Below are 23,712 nucleotides of genomic sequence, written 5' to 3'. Positions count from 1 at the left end.
TCTGAGGATTAAAAAAACACATACACATAAAAAAGAATTTCTCTTCTTCATTATGAACTTAAGTAACTTGATCAAGAGAATCTAATCAATATTAAACTATTTACTTCCCTCCAAAGTAATTTCCTCTCTGTCAATGCACAGACATGCATTTTTACTTAGTTATAATTAGTGTGAACATACTTGTTTTTGTTTAAGAAAGGTTTTCTTTACCTTGGCATCCAGATTTGTTTTCATAGGCGAAGAAAACACTGAGAATTAGAAGGAACCTTCACTGGAGAGTTGGGAGGATTATATTGGGTCATACTATCCCAGAGTTAAAGAAACCTTAAAGGACCCCAAATCCCTCCCCGTATCTCTGATGACTGCACTTCTCGACTAATGGACTCACTGGAGTAGCTTTCCCATGCAAGGGCCTCCCCAGATCTTATTCCACAGCACCAAAGGTGGACTCTCCCTTCTAAAGGAAGAATGAAATCCCATCCTCTGGGTCTGCTAGGGTCTACTTGTCTGCCATGGGCCTGCACCCTTGTCCTCTGCTTTACTTCGTGTGGGGTTATCTACATGGTTTCCCATGCAGGAAAAAAGTGGAAAAACCATGCTGCTCTGAGACAGTCCTCCGTACCATTCCCCTCAAATGTCTTTTTTTTTTTTTAAGCGTAATCACACACCAATAGTTTCCAATCTATCAAAGCATAAATTTGCCAGTCTTTTTTCCTAAGTCAAGGAAGTAGCGAAGTGAGGTTTAATTAAAAGCAGCAACTATTTGTACAGCTGTCCCTGGGTTCATGGCTCGTAAAAGGATTTAGCTTCAAACTCTGCTGCCTAAGTCCTTCGGGAGTTTCACAAAAAAACTCATTTAGCCTCCTCATCCGGACAGTGCCAAGCCCTTGCTTCGCAAGTTGCTTCAGGAACAGGCAGAGCTGGGCCCTGATGCAACTTCAGCTTCGACAGTCGGGCCTTCTCAGCACATGTGGCTTGGAGCAAAGCAGAGAAGATACCCAAGTCCCCTTCTTTTGTATGGGGGACAGGAGCCTTGAAGGCTACTCCACGAAGCTCCTGAAAATTCCCCTACGGTTGGGAAACGGAGGGAGGACGATCAAGCACAGTTTTCGTTTTGTGAGCTTTTCTCTGGCACTTCACACTTTCCGATTCCCGGTGGGTCTTTGACCCGTGCACTCCCATCCCCAGTCCCCAAGGCGTGAACGGTCACCGGTAGGCATCCTTCAGAGGAGATGGGGGCGGGGTATCCCTGCGGATAGATGCATCCACACAGAGCGGCCATGCCAGCGTAAGCCCTGGAGAGGAGGAGGAACCAGCGCTCAGCATTTGGCTGATTTTCAGGTGTAAGGGAAGCAGCACTTCAGGCAGCCTTGATTCCGAACAAGCCTTTTCGGACTTGAAGCGAGCGCAGTGGCCAGCGTAGGTCACTGACAGCTGGCGGAGGGCGGGACCGGCCCCACGCGCAGAGAGGCAAGGAGGCGGCGGAGCTGCGGCTTAGGAAGAGTGACCCTGGCGACCCCAAACGCCCCGCCTCCTTCGCTCGCTGCTTCACCTGCCGGCCGAGCGCGCCGAGCCGCGGGCGGAGGCGATGGCTAGCCCCGCGCCCTTAGTGGCCTCCATCAGCCACCAAATGGTGGCTCTGCACACCCTGCAGCTTCTGCAGCAGGAGTGGGGCTGGGGGGATGGTCCGGGCGCCCCCGGGAGCCCACGCGACCTGGACCACGTGTCCGCCGCCCCAGAGCGTCGCTCAGACCCACGGCTGGCCCGTGCCGGGCAGGGGCGTGGGGAGGAAGGCGGGGGCAAGGGGGCCAGGAACGTGGGGTCCGGGGCGCGGGCGAGCTCCCCCGAGGTGGAAGTGGTGCGAGGCGCCGAGGGGGGCGCGGAACTGCTGCCCTTACCCCGGGGTCGCGGGCCCTGCACCCTGGCCCAGATGGCGATGCGCAGCGCGCTGGCCCGCGTGGTGGACTCGACCTCGGAGCTGGTCAGCGTGGAGCAGACGCTGCTGGGCCCCCTCCAGCAGGAGCGGTCCATCCCCATCCACCTGAAGGTGAGTCTGGCCTCCAGCATCCATCCCCCTGCTTAGGTTCCCCCTGGGGCAAGGCAGCGGACCGGGATGCAGACGAGGCTGAGTCGCAGGATCCAAAGTCGAGCTTCCCCCAGAGATTCAGCACCTCGGAGTGGGAATGAGGGAGGTGACATTCCGGGGATTAGGTACTTGGGACAGGGAACTCAGGGCCCACCTGGGGCCCACCTGACTGCAGAACGGAGATGCAGAAGGGCTTTGCCAAAACCTTCCTCTGGCCCTTTCCACATGTGAAGCTTCTAGGGACGGAGGACAGCTCCTCCCACCCCTTTCAAATTAAAAGCCGTTTCTCCAGAGCCTTAAATATACGTATTAAGTTCCCTCTGCCTTTTGTATGACGAAATCACCTACATTTATTTGAAGTTCCTTCGCACTTACGAATCGCAGTTGTTTTTGCGTAAATCCAATTCCGCACAGAGCTCGGGGGCCTCACAGAGTCAACCTAAATTCTCATAAAGTAGCGTGAGAGCGGGCTGGGTCCCGGGTGTTGAAGCAGGAATACTCATGTTAAACTCCTGCTAAGCCACGCAGCCCATCTTTGTAGGGCACAGTCTCCTCTTAAGGTACCAAACGGTGTTGGCCGATTTAGCCAGGGAACAGAGCAGCTGCCTCCCAGGCTGAGCGGGTTGGTGGAAATCTGGGGTTCTGGAATCCAGTCTTGGCCTTGCCATTAACCTAATTGGCTTAAGGTCACAAATCTCTCTGAGACCTTCTGGCCTTTCAATTTTGATCTGGAACATTGCTTCATTCATTCCCTGGGGAGTCTAGTGGGAGGAAATGGGGGAGGGGTAATGAAGAAAGAGCATTTCTCAAGACTTGCTATTCTTGCTCTACAAGCCAAAGTTTGGGAAACCTTGATATATATTAGGTCGCACTATATACTGTAAAAGATTGATTTAAAATAAAAAAAAATAAAGCATAGCATTCACCTGAATAAATATTGTTACTCTAAACTAGGGTTTCTCCACCTCCACACTACTGACGTTTTTGTCTGGATGACTGCTGTGGGGTTGTCCTATGTACTGTAGGATGTTTAGTAACATCCCTGGCCTCTACCCAGTAGATGCCAGCAGCATACCCTCCCCACCAATTGACAGAACCAAATACTGCTAAATGTGTGTGGTGGGAGGGGAGATAAGGTCGCCTCCAGATGTGAAGCACTGCTTCATTCTGTAAAGTTTAAAAAATGAAGCTGCATCTCACCAGTGCTCTTGACTGTAAGAGGTACCTTTTTTTGTATCGCCAAGAAATTTTTTAAAACCCTGCCAATTAAACTGTGATACACATGAAGTGCGCTGTGATACTAGGAACGTATACAAGGCACAGGTAGGTTGGCAAAAGGAGAGACTGAGTGATCAGTTTTACCTTGGGTGATCCTGGAAGGCATCTTGGAGGAGGTAACCTTTAAAAAAAAAAAAAAGAATGTTTACTCTCCAGGCATTAAAGGGAAAAAGCATTTCAGAGGAGCTGTGGGATCCAAGGCCAAGAGGTAATGAAAGGGCCTAGGGCTTTGGGGGAACTAAAATTAGTTCAGTATGGCAGAAGGCAAAAAAAAAGGATGCTGGAGAGTTAGGTGGGGTCAGGTGGGAAAAGGCCTGTGGGTCATGCTGAGGACCTGGACTGTCTTGCAGGCAAAAGGCAGCCATTGATATGACTGAAGGAAGGACCCTGATCAATCACAGAGGCAAGGTCAGGTCGGAAGACCATTGTCAGAGGGCCTGACCCAGTTTAGGAGCAATGGCGCCCTCTGCTCTGGACTATAAATCATGCCACTTGAGGTTAATGCAGCTGCCACTTCTACTTGGTAATCCTTTTAACCCTCTCTACTACTTGACTTTTTGTCCTAAACATTTTCTACTCTCCTCAAACTTTCTTCATCCAAACCTCAACCCTCTCACTCCTTTACTGAGAAAATTGAGGCCATCTGACACAAATATCTTCCATCCTACCTAAAAAAATCTCACTTCCAATCATCTTCTTTCTTGTCTCTAATAAAGAAATACTGTTTGGTTCCCACCCCCTCCGCCTCCCAAATAACTTCTTTCTCTTAAGTGCTGGAGCAAATCTTTCATCTGCCCCTGGACTTTTTCTCTCAGTTCCTTCCTCTCTCTTTGTATTTTCTAGTGCTTCCACTCTGCCAATTCCTCTTAATCCATAGATCTGCTCAAATCTTCCTTCACCTACCCAGCCCCTTGAGTCTTGGTCCCCTTCTTCTCCATCATGAGCAAACGTGCAGATATCTGGATGTATTGCTACCAGTGTTTCTAGAGGCACCCAGAGTCCCCATTAAGAACAGGGATCTCCACAGGGAGCTCAGCTCCGTGCTCTGTGATGACCTAGGTGGGTGGGATGGGGGGGAGGGAGGTCCAAGAGGGAGGGGATATATGTATACGTATGGCTGTTTCACTTCATTGTACAGCAGAAACTAACACAACATTGTAAAGCAATTGTACTCCCCCCCCCCAAAAAAAAAAGAATATAGACAACAACAACGACAACAAAAAAAGAACAGGGATCTCAACATTCTTGCTATTGGAGTCTGCTATTCACCTACAGGGGAGTAATGAGTTTCAGGGCTCCTGAGAACAGCCAGTGCTTTCAGAAGGGAGAGAAGCAGGGAGAGGTTTCTCTGGATGACTTGCCTCCTTGCCAGCATCTTGAAATTTTGCTTGGTTTGCTGTTTGGAGAAAAGGCAGTATCTCCATTAGGTTTGGAAGGTAATGCTTACAAAGCACTTAGACTCAAGGACACAGCAGTCTGTCTCTCCAGGGGGGCTGGTTATACAGACTTGGCATCATCATTACTGGTGTTAATTCAAATGATTTGGACGAGTTTTCTCTATATTTTTAAATTAAGAACATGCAGATTGATTTTATACATGAGAATGGTTTCAGGAGGATTTTGCTAAAGGAAATAATGCTTGCATGTCACTTGGAAGTGTGTGGAAATTTCCCTAACGTCAGGAGTGCCTTCCATGGCATTCCTTGCCACAGAGAGGAGGAAGACTCACTTGAACAGCACAGCACAGGACAGCGATCAGGTCCCATGAAGCATTTCAAACCTACTCTGCCACTTCCTGCTGCAGACTCTTGGGCAAGTTATTTAGCCTTCCTGTGCTTCTGTCTCCTCACCTGTAAAGTGGGAACAGTGGTATTTAACGTTATTGAGATAATGCATATAAAGTCTTAGCTACTGGCTGCTCACGGTAAATTGCAATACCTTTGAACTTTATTATTATTATTAATTATTATTATTATTGATTGATGCCTCAATCTTCTTCAATAGTCTTATTGACTATTATTATATTTCATTCTTGATATTGATGGATCTGACTCCTGAACTCTGTATTTACTTTTGAGACTGTTGACAAAAACAGAGTTAGGATGACCCAAAGAGACTTCCAGGAAGCCTCCACTTTCCAGAGGTCAGCTTTAGCCCATGGCTGATGACTGACTTAGATATGTGACCATTGAGTGACTCGCTGATCAAACCACCAGAATTAAGGGAGTGAAATTTTCAGGCCTGAAGGCAGAGAAACCCTCACCATAATAATAATGCATATCTTTACAGTAGTTTACTATTTTCTTAAAGAAGCCAACGCTTGATATTCCTTTTGAGCATTTAGAGATTATCGAACTCATGCAAAAACAAACAAACAAACATGAAATGAGTCTTTTCATGGTGGTTAAAAATGCTTAACAAAACTGAGTCTTGTTAAATTTGGTGGAAAGGATGGAGTTAACCAGCTTGATAAAAATTTATTATGGGAGGAAACTGAGGCTCAGAGGAATTTAGAACTGCTGAAGAGTCTGCAGCTAAGAAGTAGTGGCCCACGATTCAAACATGGTTTTGTCTGACTGTTTCTACCAATCACAGTGCTAGCTCATAGGGGTGTTATGAACATTACACTGAAATAAAGTACATGAGAGTGCACAGTTGTCAGGGCACGGTCATACATGCCATGCACTGCACACCACTTCAGCTGCAATAGTCATTCTGCACACTGAGTATCATAGTCAGCTTGGGCTGCCATAACAAAATGCCACACACTTGGGTGGCTTAAACCACAGACATTTATTTTCTCACTGTTGTGAAGGCTGGGAAGTTCAAGAGCAAATTTGGTTTCTGGGAAGGGCTCTCTTCCTGGCTTGTGGACTGTCACCTTCTCACTGTGTCCTCACATGGCCTTTCCTCTGTGCCAGAGAGAAAGAGAGATCTTGGATGTCTCTTCCTCTTCTTGTAGGACACCAATCCTATTGGATTAGGGCCCCATCCTTATGATGTAACTTAACTTTAATTACCTCCCTAAAGATCCTATCTCCAAATACAGTCACACTGCAAGTCAGGTTTTCAACACATGAATTTTGGTGCAACATAATTCAGTCCCTAACACTGGGTGATTTGTGTCTCCTCTAATGATGATCACCTTACATAGTGACAAAAAGCCCCAGGTAAACGTAGGAAATCTTTATCAAACTAGCAACACTGGCAAAGATGCTATAATACTTGCCACCCAAAGGGAGCACAGAAATGTGTGGAGCACCAGAAGGAAGAGAGTCTAGGATTTTAAAAACTACTAAAAATCACCAACCCAAAGAGATCATTAACTAAGCCAGTCATGAAGTCACTCTGGTTGAGTTTTGTCTGTCTTCCTTTGATAGTTAAAAACATTTACGGTTTCCAAGAGTTCTCTTCTGAAGCAAGTTTCATGGAAACAGTGGCTGATGCCAGCTTTTAGAGGCAGAAGAACTTTCCTGCCATTGCAGATAAAACTTGCCTGTGAGCTCACCCATTGCAATTAACTAATTCTGGTACCAATAATTCTCTCACGTTCAGTGGTCCATGCTGGTTTTCTCATTCCACAGAGCAAGAGCAGTGGTTGTAAAACTGTTGGCTTTGGCTTCACAGTCATTGCTAAGGCTTTTTGCAAACTGCAAGTGTGGATATTGAGTTACTCAGAGGCAGACATTGATGATGAGTGCTTTTCTTCCCCATTAACATTGGTTAGTGAAGCCAGTTTCTGCAAATTTGGGAATTGTGTCTTTAAAAATTGCTAATATTCGATTGAAGAAATAAATTCTCATGGTTATATTATTAGTAGCCTTAGCCAGGGGATTGCTCTTTGTCTGGGACAAAATTGTGCTTTTATGTCAGGAAAAGGCCAAGTGACAGCTCTAGAAGTAGCTCAGTTATAGCTTTGTTATTCCTTATAAAGTGAATGATATGAAAATCAGGACATAAAAGCTTTCTGAAATGAACATTTAGGGAAAGATATTGCAGGCAGGCCCTAAAACAAACCTACTTATGTTTAATGTCTTGTGGAAATGCTGCCTTGCTTTATTTTACAATTTTGGGGTTTGCCTTGTGAGCATACCTGAATCAAGTGCTTGTATCCATCACAAAGTGCTTTTCATGAGACTTTTCTGATGAAAATGGTACTGTACCCAAAGCAAATGCATAAGGAACCTTAGTTACTTGTGAGCGTTTACACTGGGTACACCACAAGTAAAAATGTTTAATTTCCTGTGGGCGATAGACTTTTTATGGTGACTGGCAGATACTGCGGTTCTTCACTGGGTGCGTTATTAATACGAAGTTGCATATCTATTTGAGATTGACCTAGAGTTTAGGCAATTGGTGATTGATCTGGGCCCTGTGACTTTGCTGTTCAAAGCCAGATGTCAATGAACAAAATGCAGTTGGGGCAATTTGTAGTATACTGTTCCTGATAGTATGGTTTTCATAACGCCGCTCTAAAGTAGAGGAACGACACTCCCATTTTATGTGCACATCTAGCATGGAGGGTTGTGTTGGGTGTAGGGAAGAGATTTGTGCTCCCTCGTAGTTCCCAGCCCTGGGAAACTTTAGTGGAGAGTGGTTTGCTGTCCAGGCCGAAGTTCATTAAGGTCAGACCTCATCACAGAAAGCTGGAGGAAAGCTCTTTCTTCCATTAATACCCTCTGTAGAGTACGTTAGGCATTCAGGGAGAGTGAGAGGGAAAAATGTGAGAAAAAACACGTTTGTGGAGGCCATTATAAGAGAATATAGCTCAAGAAATGACTGTTTTGTAAAGAACCAACTTATTTTAAAGCCAGGAGTGAAGGGAATATGAATTGATTTATAGTTCCTGTAGATCTAGAAGTGATTTTGAAGATGATGTGATAGAAAGGTTTTGGTTGAGTTAAAACTTTCTCTGTGTATTGTTTAAAATTACCTGCATTATAGAGCCTATAAAGTCATATTATATTTTTGACTTTATTATCTATTGGTGTTGGTTTCAGAAAACAAGCTTTGAAACTGACTCCTAATGCTAGATTGTTTTTGCTTTTAAGCCTTTGGTTTTGATGGGAGTGTTTATTTTCAATAAGAAGCTAAAAATGGGCTTAACTTTTCTTCCCTTTTTGGACTTTGCAGGTGCATTTTCAGTTGTTCAAAGATTTCAGAAGTGCACATTCCTAATAAATACAATGCGTCATGCAGAAAAGTACAAGTGGGGTGGATTTTCTAAGAGACCTCCCTTACACTGGGTAGGAGAGAACAGACCGGAGGAAGGGAGAGCTCCAACTAGGAGGTCCCTAATTAGCTAGGAGTTGGCTTTACTTGGGGCGTGGAAGGTTCCATGCCTTGAATCCCTTCCAGATAACCACACCCTCTCAACTATGTTGCAGGGAAGAGGGCTGGACCAATGGGACAATCTTCAATTTGGATATGACCATTGCAAATTTGAGCTTTGTAACACTTAGTTAACCTTAAGAAAAATAGCATGAATATAGCCAGAAAACAAACATGAAACAATTCACATACAGACATTTTTGTTTCTCACTCAAAGCTAGTTGGGTGCCTCCCAGCTTGCTTCCATGGTGTCCCTGTTCACCCCATGGTGGCATCTGCAGCTCTGTACTTCTCATTCATTAGTCTGTCCCCAGCACTCGATGGCGAGCTCTGCTCTCTCTGTCATCCTGGCATCTGGCCCAGTTTCTGATTTGGGGTGTCTCTGATGAATACTTGAGTTTTGAGAGAGAGGTTAATTCCAGCTCTGCCACTTACTTGCTGTGCGATTTAAGGATGTCATTTAATCTCTCCAAGCAGCATTTCTTTTCATCTCTCATTCATGGACGGTTGTGAGGACTGAGTGAAATAAGGTATATTAGGAGCTTGCTTGGAGCCTGGTGCCTAGTAGGTGCTCAGGCTCATAGGCCTGACCAGTGTTCTTCAAACACTGGTTTGCCATGTTCCTCCCACGCTCAGAAGTTCAGGGACTTGACATTCAAGGCTGTCTGCACTAGCTTATCCTGATAGGCAACACAAAGCTCTGTTTTTCTCAGACTGGACTCCTGCCAGTCCTAGCCCCTGCTTGGCTCCAAGCCTTTGCTGGTATCATTCATTCTCATTGTGGGGCCATCTCTTTTCCCTATGAGTTAAATACTGCTTTCTCCAACACCACCTCTCTTATTATAGTGTCTGTACAGTCCTTCTCACCTGCCACTTTGCTGATGCCTCATCCAAATTTCCATTCCCTTCTACAAAGGCTGGCAATAATCTGATGGTCTCAACCACTTTTTTAAAAAAATTGTATTGAAAAATACAAAACAAAATTTACCATTTTAAGGGTAGTGTTAAGTACTTCACATTTTTGTGCAAACAATCTCCATGACATTTTCATCTTGCAAATCTGGAAACCCTACACCCATTAAACAAGAAGTCCCCATGTCCCCCCTCCCTGCAGCCCCTGGAAACCACCATTCTACTTTTAATTTCTATGAGTTTGACTACTCTAGGTACCACATATAAGAGGAATCATACAGTATTTGTCCTTTTGTGACAGGCCTATTTCATTTAGCATGATGTCCTCAAGGTTCATCCATGTTGTAGCATGTGTTAGAATTTTCTTTCTTTTTAAGGCTCAGTAGTATTCCATGGCATATATAGACCACATTTTGTTGATCTATTCATGTGTCCATGGATACTTGAGCTGCTTCCACCTCTTGGCTGTTGTGAATAATGCTGCTATGAACATGGGTGTGCAAATAACATTTTGAGATCCTGCTTTCAGTTTTTTTGGATATGTACCCAGAAGTGGAAGTGTTGGATCCTATGGCAATTCTAGTTTTAAGTTTTTTGAGGAAACTCCATACCGTTTTCCAGAGTGTCTGCAGCATTTTTACATTGCCAGCAGCAGTGCACAAGGGTTCCAATTTCTCCACATCCTCACCCACACTTGTTATTTTCAGTTTTTTTGATGGTAGACATTCTGTTGCATCTGAGGTGAACTTGGCTACTCTTTCTGAGCCTTAATCTTATTCTGTGTCACATCTCCACTGAAGGGTTTTAATAGGTTTTAGCTCACCAATTAGATTCCAAGTTTCTGTAGAGAATATTTTTCTTTTCTCTTCTACACTTCCTTCCTCTCCTCTTCTTACTGACCTCCCATTTAGTGGAGTACTTTATTCATAACTTTAGATTGACGGCATGCTTTATAAATACAAAGAGCTTTCATATTCATGAGCTAATTGGACTTCTCATGGTAGCTATTATTTTTCCCATTTTACAGATGAGAAAACTGAATATTCCATAGATAAAATGACTTGTCCACGGATGGCTTACCTAAAGGATAGAACCGGGGCTCTAATAGCTATTCCGGTGCTTATGAAGGATTGAGCTTTCATTCCCAGGGGCCTTTGAAGCTGCCTGGAGTGCTGCACTTCCTAACTGACATCTGTAAAGTCCCTTTTGCCATGTAATGTAACATACTCACAGGTCTGGGAAGAGACCACAATTCTGCCTACCACAGGGCAGATTTCAGCTAAAAATTAGGAAGAAATGTTCTAAAAGCTAGAGCCATCTCTGCTAATGGGTTGCTTCCTAAGCACATGAGTTTCTCCAGTGTATCCAAGCAAATTCTGGACAAGTGCACATCAGGTATGCTATTGAAAGGATTCACCCACAGAACGAGCTCTGTTTGAACTCTGTGCAGTGCTTAGATTGTGAGTCTATAAATGTCTGTTCTTCCATAGGATTGGGCTTTTGTGTTTTTTCCATAGCCCTCATCACATTTCACTGGACATTTGGAGATATGCTGTATGTGTCTCATTTCTCCTACTAAATTATAAGTTCTTTAGAGATCAGGTACCATGTCTTATTGTCTTTTATCTAGTGTAGTAATAAGTCATGTAGTGGAGACTAGATACATGTTTGAAATCAATTTAACTGATTTATTAACTGAGGGAAATAGGCCGAGGCCATTACCCCAGTAGATTAGTTGAGTCACGAGACATTATCTCAACACACTTTATTTATTTATTTATTTTTTAAAGTCTGTATTGAATTTGTTACAATATTGCTTCTTTTTTTTTATGTTTTGGTTTTTTGGCCATGAGGCATGTGGGATCTTAGCTCCCCAACCAGGGATGGAACCCGTACCCCCTGCATTGGAAGGCGAAGTCTTAACCACTGGAGCGCCAGGGAAGTCCCTCAACTCACTTTAAAATGTAAATGCTGGCCATCGATTTGGACCCCTGTAGCAATCAATACATTTTGTGTCCAAAAATCTGAGATTACACAAGGCTTTAGAAGTTCCAAAACCTGCTTTTAGATTGCTCAGCCACCATCATGTTCTAATTCTGGCAAAGTGCTCAAAGCACAGTGTAAGATATTACATCATTTTTGGAAGCATCTGGGACTTGCTAAATAAAAGCTGCTGGGAGGATATACTCTGTCATTGAGTGGAAAGCACCATAAGTGAAATCATCACCAATATTGATCATGTGAGTTTCCACCGAAAGTCCACGAGCCATTTAATATGCTGTTGCCTTAAGGCTGTCACCGGTGGCTCCTACCTTCTGCAGTAGAAGCTGGGTTGGAAGCCATGATTACTGGATCCATAGTTGGCTTTCAGACCTTCCAGAAAGGAAGAGAAGTGACCACCTGTTTTATTTTTCCCTTCCTTGGCTTAAGAGTCCCATGGAAAGCCTATTCCTATTAATTTGTTTTCTTTGACTATTAATATATTTGAGAAAGGATTAAATGGAAATACTGTACTAAAATAGTAAAATAAAGAGACTTTGCAAAGCTCGCCAGAGATCTGAAGTTTACCCAGGGCCTCAGGGACCAGTACAGCCCAGCAGTGGAATTTTATTGTATGTATAATTTCCCCCAAAGATGCCTTCTTTGCGTCTTTACAGTAAATGTGAAATTGACTTCAGATTTTAGGCCCACAAATATATTTTTAAAGGCATTTTAATCTTCTTTGGGTGATGAATGCCTTTGCAGACTGGCTAATAGGCACACGTCAGCACACATTTCAGTGGTTCCTTCTATTTTAAATTTCCTTTTGCATGTTGTCTTTGATCCTTCCACTTTGTACTTAGAGTTGGATTACTTCTATAAAGCAAGTGGACAATTTCCCTTGATGTGGATCTTGGGAAAGTAGTCCAGAGTCATTTTTTCCCCCTACTTTCTCATTCCCAAGCAATGTGCTGCAGCAATATAGGTGACCCCATAAACTGTGGGACAGATTATCTAAGTAGCCCCTTGATACCTTCTGAACAGACATGAGCAATACTCAAGGGCAGGGAAGCAAGAATGCTTTAAAGAGAAAAAAAGCAGGAAGGGTGGTAGCCTGTGAATACTCGAATAAGGGGACTGTGCTGTGTTAGCCCACACGGAGTCCTGCTGCTGTTGTTTTGCTGAATTGAATGAATGGATGTCTGTTTTGTTTCTTGGAGGATGTTTTCTAATAAACATTTTGCCAGAAACCCAGGTCCTTCTTCTTACCCAAGTGAGAGAGTTTTTATTAGGGAAAAGAATAGCTTCTCTTTCTACACAGAATTAGGAAGAAAACTAGTTCCTCATCAAACTTTGGTTCAACTTTTAGTTCTTCTTTTTTTTTGGATTATCTATTTTTCTTAAGTTTTTGAGTTGAATTTTTAGCTCAGGGATTTTCAGTGTTTAAGTGGTTTTTCTTTACTTATATAAGAATTTAAGTCTATGCTTTTCTCACCGGAGCTACAGCCCACAAATTGTGATATAGTAGTTCCATAATTGTTCAGTATACAGCATTTTAAAATTTCAATTATTTTTTCCACTGACTTATGAATTATTTAGAAGTGGATTAAGTCATACATGTTTTGGGAAGGTTATATACATTACTGATTTCTCATTTATTTGCTTTGTGATTTGAGTGATATACACTTTGATATTAGTTGAGACTTGTGGCATTATCATAAAGTCATCTTTCATAAGTAATACATAGATGTTTGAGAATAATGTATATTTGCTTATCTCCATTAGACCAAGCTTATGATTAGAAAAGATTTTCAATCCTTTCTCTCTAGGCTGAATGTCCTGTTGTTTGATCAGTTTCTGAGAAAGATGCGTTAAAATCAGTCTTTATGTCTGGGGATTGGATGTAAATTGAGATTATCATATTAGACACACACAAGTACAAAACTGTCATATCTTCTTGGGGAATAATAGTTCCTTTTATTAAATGCAGTTTATTTTATCCCTAATAATGATTTTTCTGGATTTATTTTGACTTCTCTTTGCTTGATGTATATTTAGTATATTTACATTTACTTTCAATCTTTAGGTGTTTTTAGTTTTAAACGTGTTGCTCGTAAGCAGCGTATAGATAGATTTTGAAAATCCAACCTGGCAACCACTGCATTTCACAAGGTGATTTATTTGGTGCTTTCTATTCACCTGCTTTATGTTTGTATTTTTATTTCTCCATTTTTACCTTCTATCAGTAGAATCAAAAAGGTTTTGATATACCTTTTCCCTCTGCTGATTTTGAAATTTTATTATTTCTGTACCTTTTTTTTTTTCCAAATCTGTACACCAAGGAAGGTTTCCCATGGATAGAATCTCCCACGCTGTCACCTTCGGATATTCTCGCGGTCCACTGCAGCGAGCGCGGTCTCCTGAGGGTTGAAGGAAAGGGGTATGAAGCCTGCAGAGCTTTGCTAGGTCCGGGAAGGTGCAGCCGAGCACTTGTGCTCCATCCTGCTCGGTGCCGCCTCCCGGGCCTCCTATTCCTCTACTTTTAACGATGATCCTTACATTTCTCACATGTATACCTAACAAGCCTGAAATTTCTCAGTTTTGCTACTCGGCATTTTAGAACCATCTTGCTTTTTTTTTTTTTTTTTTTTTTTGCGGTACACGGGCCTCTCACTGTTGTGGCCTCTCCCGTTGCGGAGCACAGGCTCCGGACGCGCAGGCTCAGCGGCCATGGCTCACAGGCCCAGCCGCTCCGCGGCATGTGGGATCTTCCCGGACCGGGGCACGAACCCGTGTTCCCTGCATGGGCAGGCGGACTCTCAACCACTGCGCCACCAGGGAAGCCCTACCATCTTGCTTTTTTAAACTACAAGTTAGTTGTTATAATTTTTGTTTTGATTAATCAAATCTTCAGATTTACACTGTGTTTTTAAGTTTCTTTGTTCACTGTTGCTTCTTACATCCTTTCTTTCTGAGTTGAATCTCCTCCTTATGAATTATATCTTTAAGAAGATCTGATAGTAAGAGTCTATTTGTGGTAAGTCCTTTTGTGCTTTTAAATAAAAGTATATTTACTTGGCCCTGATGTTTAAATGGTAGTTTAGTGGGACTAAAAAAAAAAAATCTTGGTTGACAGTTATTTGAGGATATTATTCTATTCTATCTTCAATTGTTATTGCTTAGAAGTTGGCTGTCTGGTCATCCAGACTGAACTCGTCTTTTTCTTTTCTGGTTGCTTTTAAGAGCAGTTTTACCTTAATGAGTTTAGATTTGGATTTCGTTTAACTTTTTCTGCTCAAAGCTTGTTTTGTTTCCTGAATCTAAGGATCAATTTGGGATCATCTGAATCAATCTGGGATAATTTTTATCCAGTATTCTCTTTGACTACTGCTTCTCCCCCATTCTTTTTCTTGTCTCTCCTGGAAATGTATCTGTTGTACCTTGTCATTCTGGCAATCCATGTCACGTAACTTCTCATTCATATTTCCCATGACTTTATTTTGCATTCTGGGTAATTTTCTCAAATTTACCATCCAGTTTACTAATCTTCACTTCGTATGTATTTATTCAGGTGTTTAACATTGAGTTTTTAATGTGTCATGATAGTTGTCATTTCTAGCAGTGGTACTGGGTTCTTTTTCAAGCCTGTTTTTTCTTAGGACACTTTATTTCTTCTTTTATATCTTTAATCATTATAAATATATTTTACAGTCTATATATGAAATTCTTGGAGTTCAATCCTGCCCTACATTGCATCGACTATATCATGGTGGATTGTACTGAAAATTTCATATTCTGAGTTTGTCTTCGACAGAGCTTTATGGGACTACTACTGAGGGGCATGGGTTGTGAACATGTTTCTGTGGAATAGGCTTTTGTTTGCTTTTGCCATGTGTCCATGGATATCTCAGACCAGTTCCAATTTTTAAATTAATGTCTTGGCATGCGTGTTCCAAGAACATGTATATGGTATAGAGGACAACTACAAACTCGAATTACTGTGTAGTATAGGTCCACAGTTACAAATTCATAGGGTCAACTTTACCTTCCACACCAAGCCCAGCTCAAGAGAGACCAACTTTCTTTTCTTGATAAGTATTGGCAGGCAGCTAAAGCAATCTACTTTTCTTTTATATCTGGTCCTTGGGGATTTCCATTACTTTCTTGCAAGCTCAGAAAGGATGTTTGTTCTGTATTATTTAGAATATAGTAGCAAGGCATTATGGGGAAACTACATGTGCCATGTGCCAGAACCAGAAGTCTGGGGGGAGTCAGTTATTTGTACATTTGAATCTTGAAGGATGGGGGGTTAGGGGTGCCAACCCCCCAAGCAGTCAAAAATCTGCATATAATTTTACAGCTGGCCCTCCATCTCCATGCTTCCAAATCCACGGATTCAACCAACTGTGGATAGTGTAGTACTGTAGTACATATTTATTGGAAAAAATCTGCATAGAAGTGGACCTGTGCAGTTCAAACTTGTGTTGTCTGAATCAACTGTATTTAAAATAAAACATATAGTCAACATTATCTCTGATATGGAATAATTTCAGAGTACCATTTACATGTAATGGATTTTAGAATGTGAATATTTGAGGATTAAAAAAATCTATTTAATTAGCTCATTCTTTAAAACTACCAATGAACTATTTCTAAATCTGCATTGGACATTTCTTGGGACCATGTTCATTAAATACCAAATCCTGTATTGGAATCTTGAAGACAGTGATTATGGAATAATAAGAAGGAAGTCTATTTGTATATTCGTCAAAGCTCTTTTAGGAACAAATAAGAGAAACTCAACTCCAAGTGGCTTAAGTAAAAAGAAATATTTATTGATTCAGATAGCTAAAAAATCCTGGGATTTATTGTTCAAGTACAGCTAGATTGACATGCTCAGAAAATGTAATTGGAATCAGTCTCCTTTAATCTCTTGTTTCTACTTTTTTTTCTGTGTTGGCCTCACTTTCATTTGAATTCTCTCCTTATGGTGGCAAGATGTTTTCCAACAGCTCCAGTAGAACAGAACTTCTCTTTCCCAGTCTAACAAATATCCTGGGACTGTGGCTTATTGGCCTGCCTTAGGTAATCTGTCCATCCTTGGCCAGTCCAAGTGGCTGAGGTATGATGTGCTCTGATTGACCTGGTCCCTGGAGCTGTGGAGTGGAGTCAGCTTTGGTCAAACTACATAGGCTGAGAATGGAGGAGAGTAGTTCTCTGAGAGAAAAATCGAGGTTCTGTCATCAGAAGACTGGACTGGAAACTGGGTACACAAAACACAACAACTGTCTTCCATAACCTATCTAATTGCTTGTTTGTGTTTGGTCTTCATTTCAGGACAGTGTTGAGTTTAGAAACATCTGCAGTCATTTGGCTCTACAGATTGAAGGACAGCAGTTTGACAGAGATTTGAGTGCTGCTCACCAGTGTTTGAAGATGATAGTCAAGAAGCTGATTCAGTCTCTTGCTAATCTTCCTTCGGATGCCCACATGGTAGCCTGTGCTTCCTTGAGACAGATCTTACAGAATCTCCCAGACATATGAGTGTTCAAGACACTGGAATTAAAACCACAGCGAGCACTGCTAAGAGGACTGGCTACCTTAAATTCCTAAGTGGATCAGCAGACAATGGATGTTTTTATTCCCAGGAAGGAGAGACTTGGTAGCATATATAGCAGTCTGACCAGTGGCATCTGTAACCCTTGGGAATTATAGCATGTTGGTGAAAAATTTTTAAAGTAGTTCACATTTTTAAGTGTCTTGACGTATTTGCTGACTTTTTGATTGAAATATATTCCACTTTGTGGAACTGACTGGATTACATGTGTATATACATTTATGAATATATATTAAGTGTTAATTTTAATTGAATGACACCTTAATCTACATTCATATTAATGTAGGCCTATGAGGTTTAATATGGCTATTGGATGATTAGAGCTCCATGGTTTTTCAAATTATTTTGAATAAATGGGATATTTGGTAATTGATATGTTCTACTTACTGAGCACTTCATTTTGTGTTATGAGAATGATCTCTGGATGTTGTAGGACCACACCACATGTGTCAGTAATTATCAGTTCCAATATTGGCATTAATAACTTGCTGTTGGGCAGCGAAGAGCTGCTTCTAAACCTTGTGCTTTCATCTACTGATTTGTAAATTAATGGTAATGAGCTCTGAAGTACCAAGGCTATATGATATGTAAGTACAAAGTACAGTATTATTAAAGTCTCACGTGAAAACATCTAGTTTCTCATACTCTTTCTAAATATTCCCACTGAAGTAGGAAATTCTTGGAAAAGAAAGGACGGAGTGGATATACTGGCAGATTTCCCTAAATATTTAGAGTAAGGAAAAGAGAGAGTGACTTTTTTTGCAACAAAACTCTACACATGCTTAGGAAAAACCAAATTTCCTGTTGTTTAATGGTGACCGCGTTGAGAACCAAAGTAAATTGAAGTGCTGCTTTTCCCTTAAAGTTTTAATAGAAATGGCATCAGATTTAGAAAGAAAAGAGTATAATGGAGCTTGTTTTCTGAAGGAATTATAAACTGGATCTGTATGGTAAGAGTATACCTACTGTTAAAACAATTAAGTGATAAGAATAATCACAGCCTTTTTAATCTCACATATTCTAATCCTAGTTGGTTTCACATATTTTCTTCCACAATCTTAAGATAAGTATATTGCTTCTTTTTAGATGTTACTGACCATTTCCGTAGAAGAGAAATAAATTTATGAGACTGAATTTTACATGAAAGATGAGAGGTGTGTATTTATGCATGTGCATGTGTGTATAGGGGAAAGGATGGGCCAGTAGGGAAGGGCATTCATTTCTTGGGAACAATCTTCAGCACATTGTTCTCGCACTCCTAGGAAACACTGTATTCTGGGGGTACCACTGTACTTTATGGTGCTGTCTTTCCCCACGGAAATTATTCCAAGACTCTTCTCTAAAGACATAGCATTATTATAGGCTGCCTTCCCGTTGTAATCAATATCCCTATCAATAAATATTAATATTATGGGTTTTTTATAACTCCTATTCCAAGAAATATTGAAGATTTTTGCTTTCCTGTCTGTACTTGTGCTTTTTCCTCACTTTGCAGTGTGTTTCCCACAGACCAGTTGAAACCGCATTCATCCTTCAAGGCCTGATTTATTCACCATTTCTTTCATGAGCCCTCCTGGATCATCCCGGTAGGATGTGGGCTCTTCCTCCTCTGAACTCACATAAAAACACACTTTGTGCTACTGCACAGGCATTTATCACACACCATCTTATAGCATGGCTATTGCTATGCCTACCGTCAAGATTGGCTTGCCTGAGGGCAAGGATTATTCTAGACATCTTTGTATACTGCATAGCAGCTATAATTCTAAAAGTTCTTTGACTACTAGAACTTCCATGGCCCCTACCACTTTTTCACACACACACACACACACACATTTTTACTTCTGTGTCTTATGTTCTTTGCTCAGTCTGTATAATCATTTGGTTGTACATGCTGCTCTCTTCTTTTCTTCCCTTTGGTTGAGTGCTGCTGGCAAAACTCCATTCTTGGTCAAGACCAACTCTCCTCCTACTCCCATGTCTGCTCGTGAGTTCTCAATATGGCTTAAGAACAACACACGGCTATGCCAACTCACTTCAATTCATGGCTTGCAATCTCAAGGGACCCTCATGTCCTCCATTAGTGCTACTTCATTTCCTAGGACTGCATTGTCCAATATGGCAACCACTGGCCACATGTGACTTTGAGCACTTGAATACGGTTAGTCTGAATTGAGACGTGTTGAAAATGTAAAACGCACGTTGGCTTTTAAAACTAAAATTGTTTTTATCATTAAAAACAAAGAATGTAAAAGATCTCAATAATTGTTTTATACAGATACATGCTGAAATGATAATATTTTGAATATATTTGGTTACATAAAATACGTTCTTTTTTTTTTTTTTTTTGCGGTTCGCAGGCCTCTCACTGTTGTGGCCTCTCCCGTTGCGGAGCACAGGCTCCGGACGCGCAGAGCCTGTGGCTCACGGACCCAGCCGCTCAGCGGCCATGGCTCACGGGCCCAGCCGCTCCGCGGCATGTGGGATCTTCCCGGACCAGGGCACAAACCTGTGTCCCCTGCATCGGCAGGCGGACTCTCAACCACTGCGCCACCAGGGAAGCCCATAAAATACATTCTTAAAATTAATTTTATCAGTTTTGTTTTACCTCTTTAAGGTGGCTACTAGAAAATTTGAAATTTAATTTCTGGCTTGCATTGTATTTCTATAGGGTAGTGCTGTCCTAGAAAATTCACTGGGCAATTCAGTGCTGTCCTTGACAATTACTCTCTGAGGGGTTTGTTCCATACCTTCTCAAACTTGATTCTTCTTCATTTTTCTCATTCTCAGCTGATGATCTTGCTTCCGATGGCACTGAAAAAAAAAAAAAGCCCTCTGAAGAGCATGTTCATCTTCACACTAACAGATGTACCATATACCCTGACACCCTTTTGTTATAAGGAGGACTTGCCCTGCTCCTACCTGAAGCTGATCAACCACTCAGGCCCTGGACCCTGTCCTCTCTTCACTTACTTGAAGACTTGCCTTTTGCATTCATTCCTTTGTCTGCATTACCAGTTTTTGCTTCTTAATGGGAGCATTTCCATCAGCATGGTATTATGTTATAGGATCTCCAATCTTTATTTTTTTTAAATTTTTTTTTATATTACTGATTTTTTTTACATCTTTATTGGAGTATAATTGCTTTACAATGTTGTTAGTTTCTGCTGTATAACAAAGTGAATCAGCTACAGGTGTACATAAATCCCCATATCCCCTCCCTCTTGAGCCTCCCTCCCACCCTCCAATCTTTAAACAACAATTTCTCCAGCTACAACTCTATTTTTCTCCTTACCTTCAGAGCAAAATTGATTGCAATAGTCTAAATTAGTTGTCTACAATTTGTTTTTTCTGATTCCCTTTTGAACTCATACCAAATGGATTTTGTACCCACAACTCCAGGAAAATTGCTCTTGTTAAGGTCCCTAATGACTGCCCCACTGATAAATTCAAGGGTAAATTCTCAGTGCTCATCTTATTTCATCTATCAACAGTTTTTGACACAATTGATTACTCTCTACATGAATCACTTTCTTATTCTGATTTCCGGGTCAGCAGACTTTCATGGTTTTACCTTTTTTGTAGTTCACTTCACAGAACTGTTTCCTGGTTCCTCCACATCTCCCTAACTTCTTAATTTTGGAGTGCTTCATGGTTCAGTCTAGGTCCTCTTCTCTATCTACACTTACTCCACGGTGATTTTTAAATTACCAGCTATTCACCAATGACACCCAGGTATATGTCTTTTGCCCTGAACTCCAGACTCCTGTAGCAACTGACTACAGGATGTCTTTACTTGAATGTCTACAAGGCATTTCAAATTCCAAAATGGAATTCTTGATTACCAACCCTGCTTCTCCCCATCCTCTAAATCTCATGTGGCGGTGGCTCATATGTGTGCAGTCACATAGGCAAAAAAGAAAAACACTGAAGCCATCCTTGTCTCCTCTATTACTCTCACCTCTAGCCACTCAATCAGCAAAACCTTCAAAATACATCTCCAATCAGATTACTTCTGACCACTTCCATAGCCACTATTATCTCCTGCCTGGAATATTGCAGTACCTTCCTGAATTGTCAGACTACTTCACTGGTGTCTTCTCATTATCTATTCTCCACACATCAACCAGAGTAATATAAACCAGATCAATTATTGCTCTGCTCTAAACCCACCAATGGCTGCCTGTTTTACTCAGAATGGAATCCAAATTCTGCCTCTGATCCATCTCTTGTCGCACTTCTGTTCTAACAACACTGATCTCTTTGCCACTCTCACCTCTTCAAACACAACTGGTCTCAGGGCCTTTGCACTTGCTTTTCGCTCTGCTTGAAAGACTTTTCTCTCATCTACTTTAAGTAGGTATTGACTCCAATGTCACCTCATTAAAAAGGCCTCTCTAATCCCCTTACTGAAAATACTATCCCCTGTCACTCTCTTACCCCTTCTCCCTGCTTTGTTTTCTCCTTAACTCTTATAATGGCCTGAATTTATTTATGTGTTTATTGACTGTTGTAATTGGGTTGGCTGGCGGCCCCCAAAGGTTATGTCCATGTCCTAATCAATGGAACTTGTGAATATTACCATATATGGCAAAAAAGTGAATATACTTGGATGGTGACAGATGTGATTATATTAGGGTTATTGAGATGAGATTATTTGGGATTATCCGGGTGGACCCTAAATGCCATCACATGTCCTTAAAAGAAAGAGGCAAAGGGAGACAGTATAGGCAAAAGAGGAGGTGGCAGCCTGACAGAGACACAGGCTGGAGTGATGTGTCCACAAGTTAAAGAATCCTGACAGCTATCAGAACCTGGAAGAGGCAAAGATCAGATTCTCCCCTCGAGCCTTCGGAGGGAGAGCTGCCTTGTGGACACCTGGATTTTGGACTCCTGGTCTCCAGAACTGTGAGAATAAATTTTTGTTGTTTTAAGGCATCCAGTTTGTGATAACTTGTTGTGGCAGCCGTAAGAAATGAATACACCTGCTTTTCCTCACTGGAATGTAAGCACTGGGACGTCGTGCATGGCTGTATCCCCAGTGCTGCAGCAAGGCCTGGCACAGAGCAGCAGCCCAATAAACATCTGATGAATGAAGACATACTAGTCATGTGGTTAGTTATTTCAGCTGTTTTGTTTGTTCTTTCTTCTGTTTGTTTTTTACTGAGGGATTTGATTCCTCCAGAAGTTTCCCAAGTCTTATATATCTTCTGGTAAATATCTAAACTCAAAGAAAAAACTAAAAGGACAGTTTTAAGGCTTAAATGAGTCAGCACTTTTCGGTCAGGTGTTGGGTTAAAAATAATCATGTAGCTATCATTCAATAAAAGGGTAATAATTATGATGGGCATCATTGTAACAGGGACTGGGCCAGCCTAGGCCACTCTGAAGAGTGGGGTCCTTTTTCTCTTCTTCCTTACCCCAAAGACTACATAAATGTACCTTTAAAAGCAGATTTTTAAACTTTATTATCGTGGGCTATTTTCTTGCACAGCCATGTCATCATCATCATCATCATCATCAACAACAACAACCATAACAGAAGTTCCTACTTTTTTGTGGCTCAAGCAACATCTGGGGGGGATTTGATCATCTTGGAGCCAAGCCATTTTTTTTTATTTCAGACCATATAGCACCTTGAACAAGCGTGACACTTGGGTGGGTGAGGACAGTTTGTGGGTGTCTCTTGATAATGCTGAGAAAAATGAGTCATCTGATAATTTCTTTGTTGTATTTCCTTACATATTTAACCCTCGCATTCTCCTGGACTCCTATGTTTGTATGCTCTTAACAATAGATTTCTAGAAGCACATTTGCTTATGGAATAAAAATACCGAGGGGCCATACCGAGGACTTTCTAAGTAGAGCTGGACAGCCAAGTGACAAGATCATACCTATACCCCTTTCTCTTATCCTTAGATACTCTTCTCACTCTTGTGTCTACTTTTCTGGAAGCTCTGCGAGGTCCCAGATTGGCCTGATCTTACATCCTTTTGACTGCATGCCTTATTCTCATAGAGAAACTATCTTTCGGTTCCTTTGGCTGTGTTCCATTTTCTTTTGTCTCATCAGAATCAGTTCTGTTCTCTCATTTAACTGCTCTTACTCTTCTTACAGTTTCTCCCCAAAGTGGATTAGTTTCCTTGGTTTAACTTAAGGCCTTTGGAGGGTAGGAAACCATTCAGATACTTGTTCTATGCAGAACACAAGACTACCAGGATCAAATTTTTCATGTCTAAAAATTCCCTGCAACAGTTGGCTCCATTATCCACTCTTCTTCATGCTCTGATGCCAGATACTTATGGAGCAAATCTATCTGAGAGGAGTATAAATTCTGTGGATCCATGAGTTTCAAGACACATTTAATTCGGCAGAACTTTGAATAAGAAGTGTTCTGTATAATCTGGGTATCCTCATCAAGGATCCCAGTGTTCCATTCTACAGCCAAAAACTTACCACAGTCCTGGTTTCACTTAGCTCATATCAGAAAGGTCTAGGTTATTATGGT

General features: G+C 41.6%; 2 protein-coding genes across 2 annotated transcripts in view; one reads left to right on the top strand and one right to left on the bottom strand.

Annotated features, from left to right (window-relative positions):
- Positions 1-1,246: 1,246 nt before the first annotated feature.
- DLEU7 (deleted in lymphocytic leukemia 7) lies at positions 1,247-17,983 on the top strand. The gene is made up of 2 exons (XM_067712974.1): positions 1,247-2,047; positions 16,925-17,983. Exons 1-2 carry the CDS (start codon positions 1,589-1,591, stop codon positions 17,129-17,131), a joined length of 666 nt encoding a protein of 221 aa, XP_067569075.1. The 5' UTR covers positions 1,247-1,588; the 3' UTR covers positions 17,132-17,983.
- The window catches only part of LOC137210905 (uncharacterized), a 719,095-nt gene continuing 697,411 nt past the window's right edge, over positions 2,029-23,712 (bottom strand). Inside the window, exons 9-11 of the mRNA XM_067712973.1 lie at positions 19,955-20,018; positions 3,449-3,485; positions 2,029-2,847 (exon numbers count right to left, since the gene is read on the bottom strand). Of these exons, the coding sequence (XP_067569074.1) occupies positions 2,602-2,847; positions 3,449-3,485; positions 19,955-20,018 (347 nt within the window). The 3' untranslated portion in view covers positions 2,029-2,601. The remainder of the gene's footprint in view (positions 2,848-3,448; positions 3,486-19,954; positions 20,019-23,712) is intronic.

This window comes from Pseudorca crassidens, chromosome 18 (genome assembly GCF_039906515.1).
Source record: "Pseudorca crassidens isolate mPseCra1 chromosome 18, mPseCra1.hap1, whole genome shotgun sequence".
NCBI classification, from domain to species: domain Eukaryota; kingdom Metazoa; phylum Chordata; class Mammalia; order Artiodactyla; family Delphinidae; genus Pseudorca; species Pseudorca crassidens.
The sequence above is the reverse complement of the archived record's forward strand: the minus strand, read 5'-3'. Positions and strand labels throughout refer to the sequence as shown.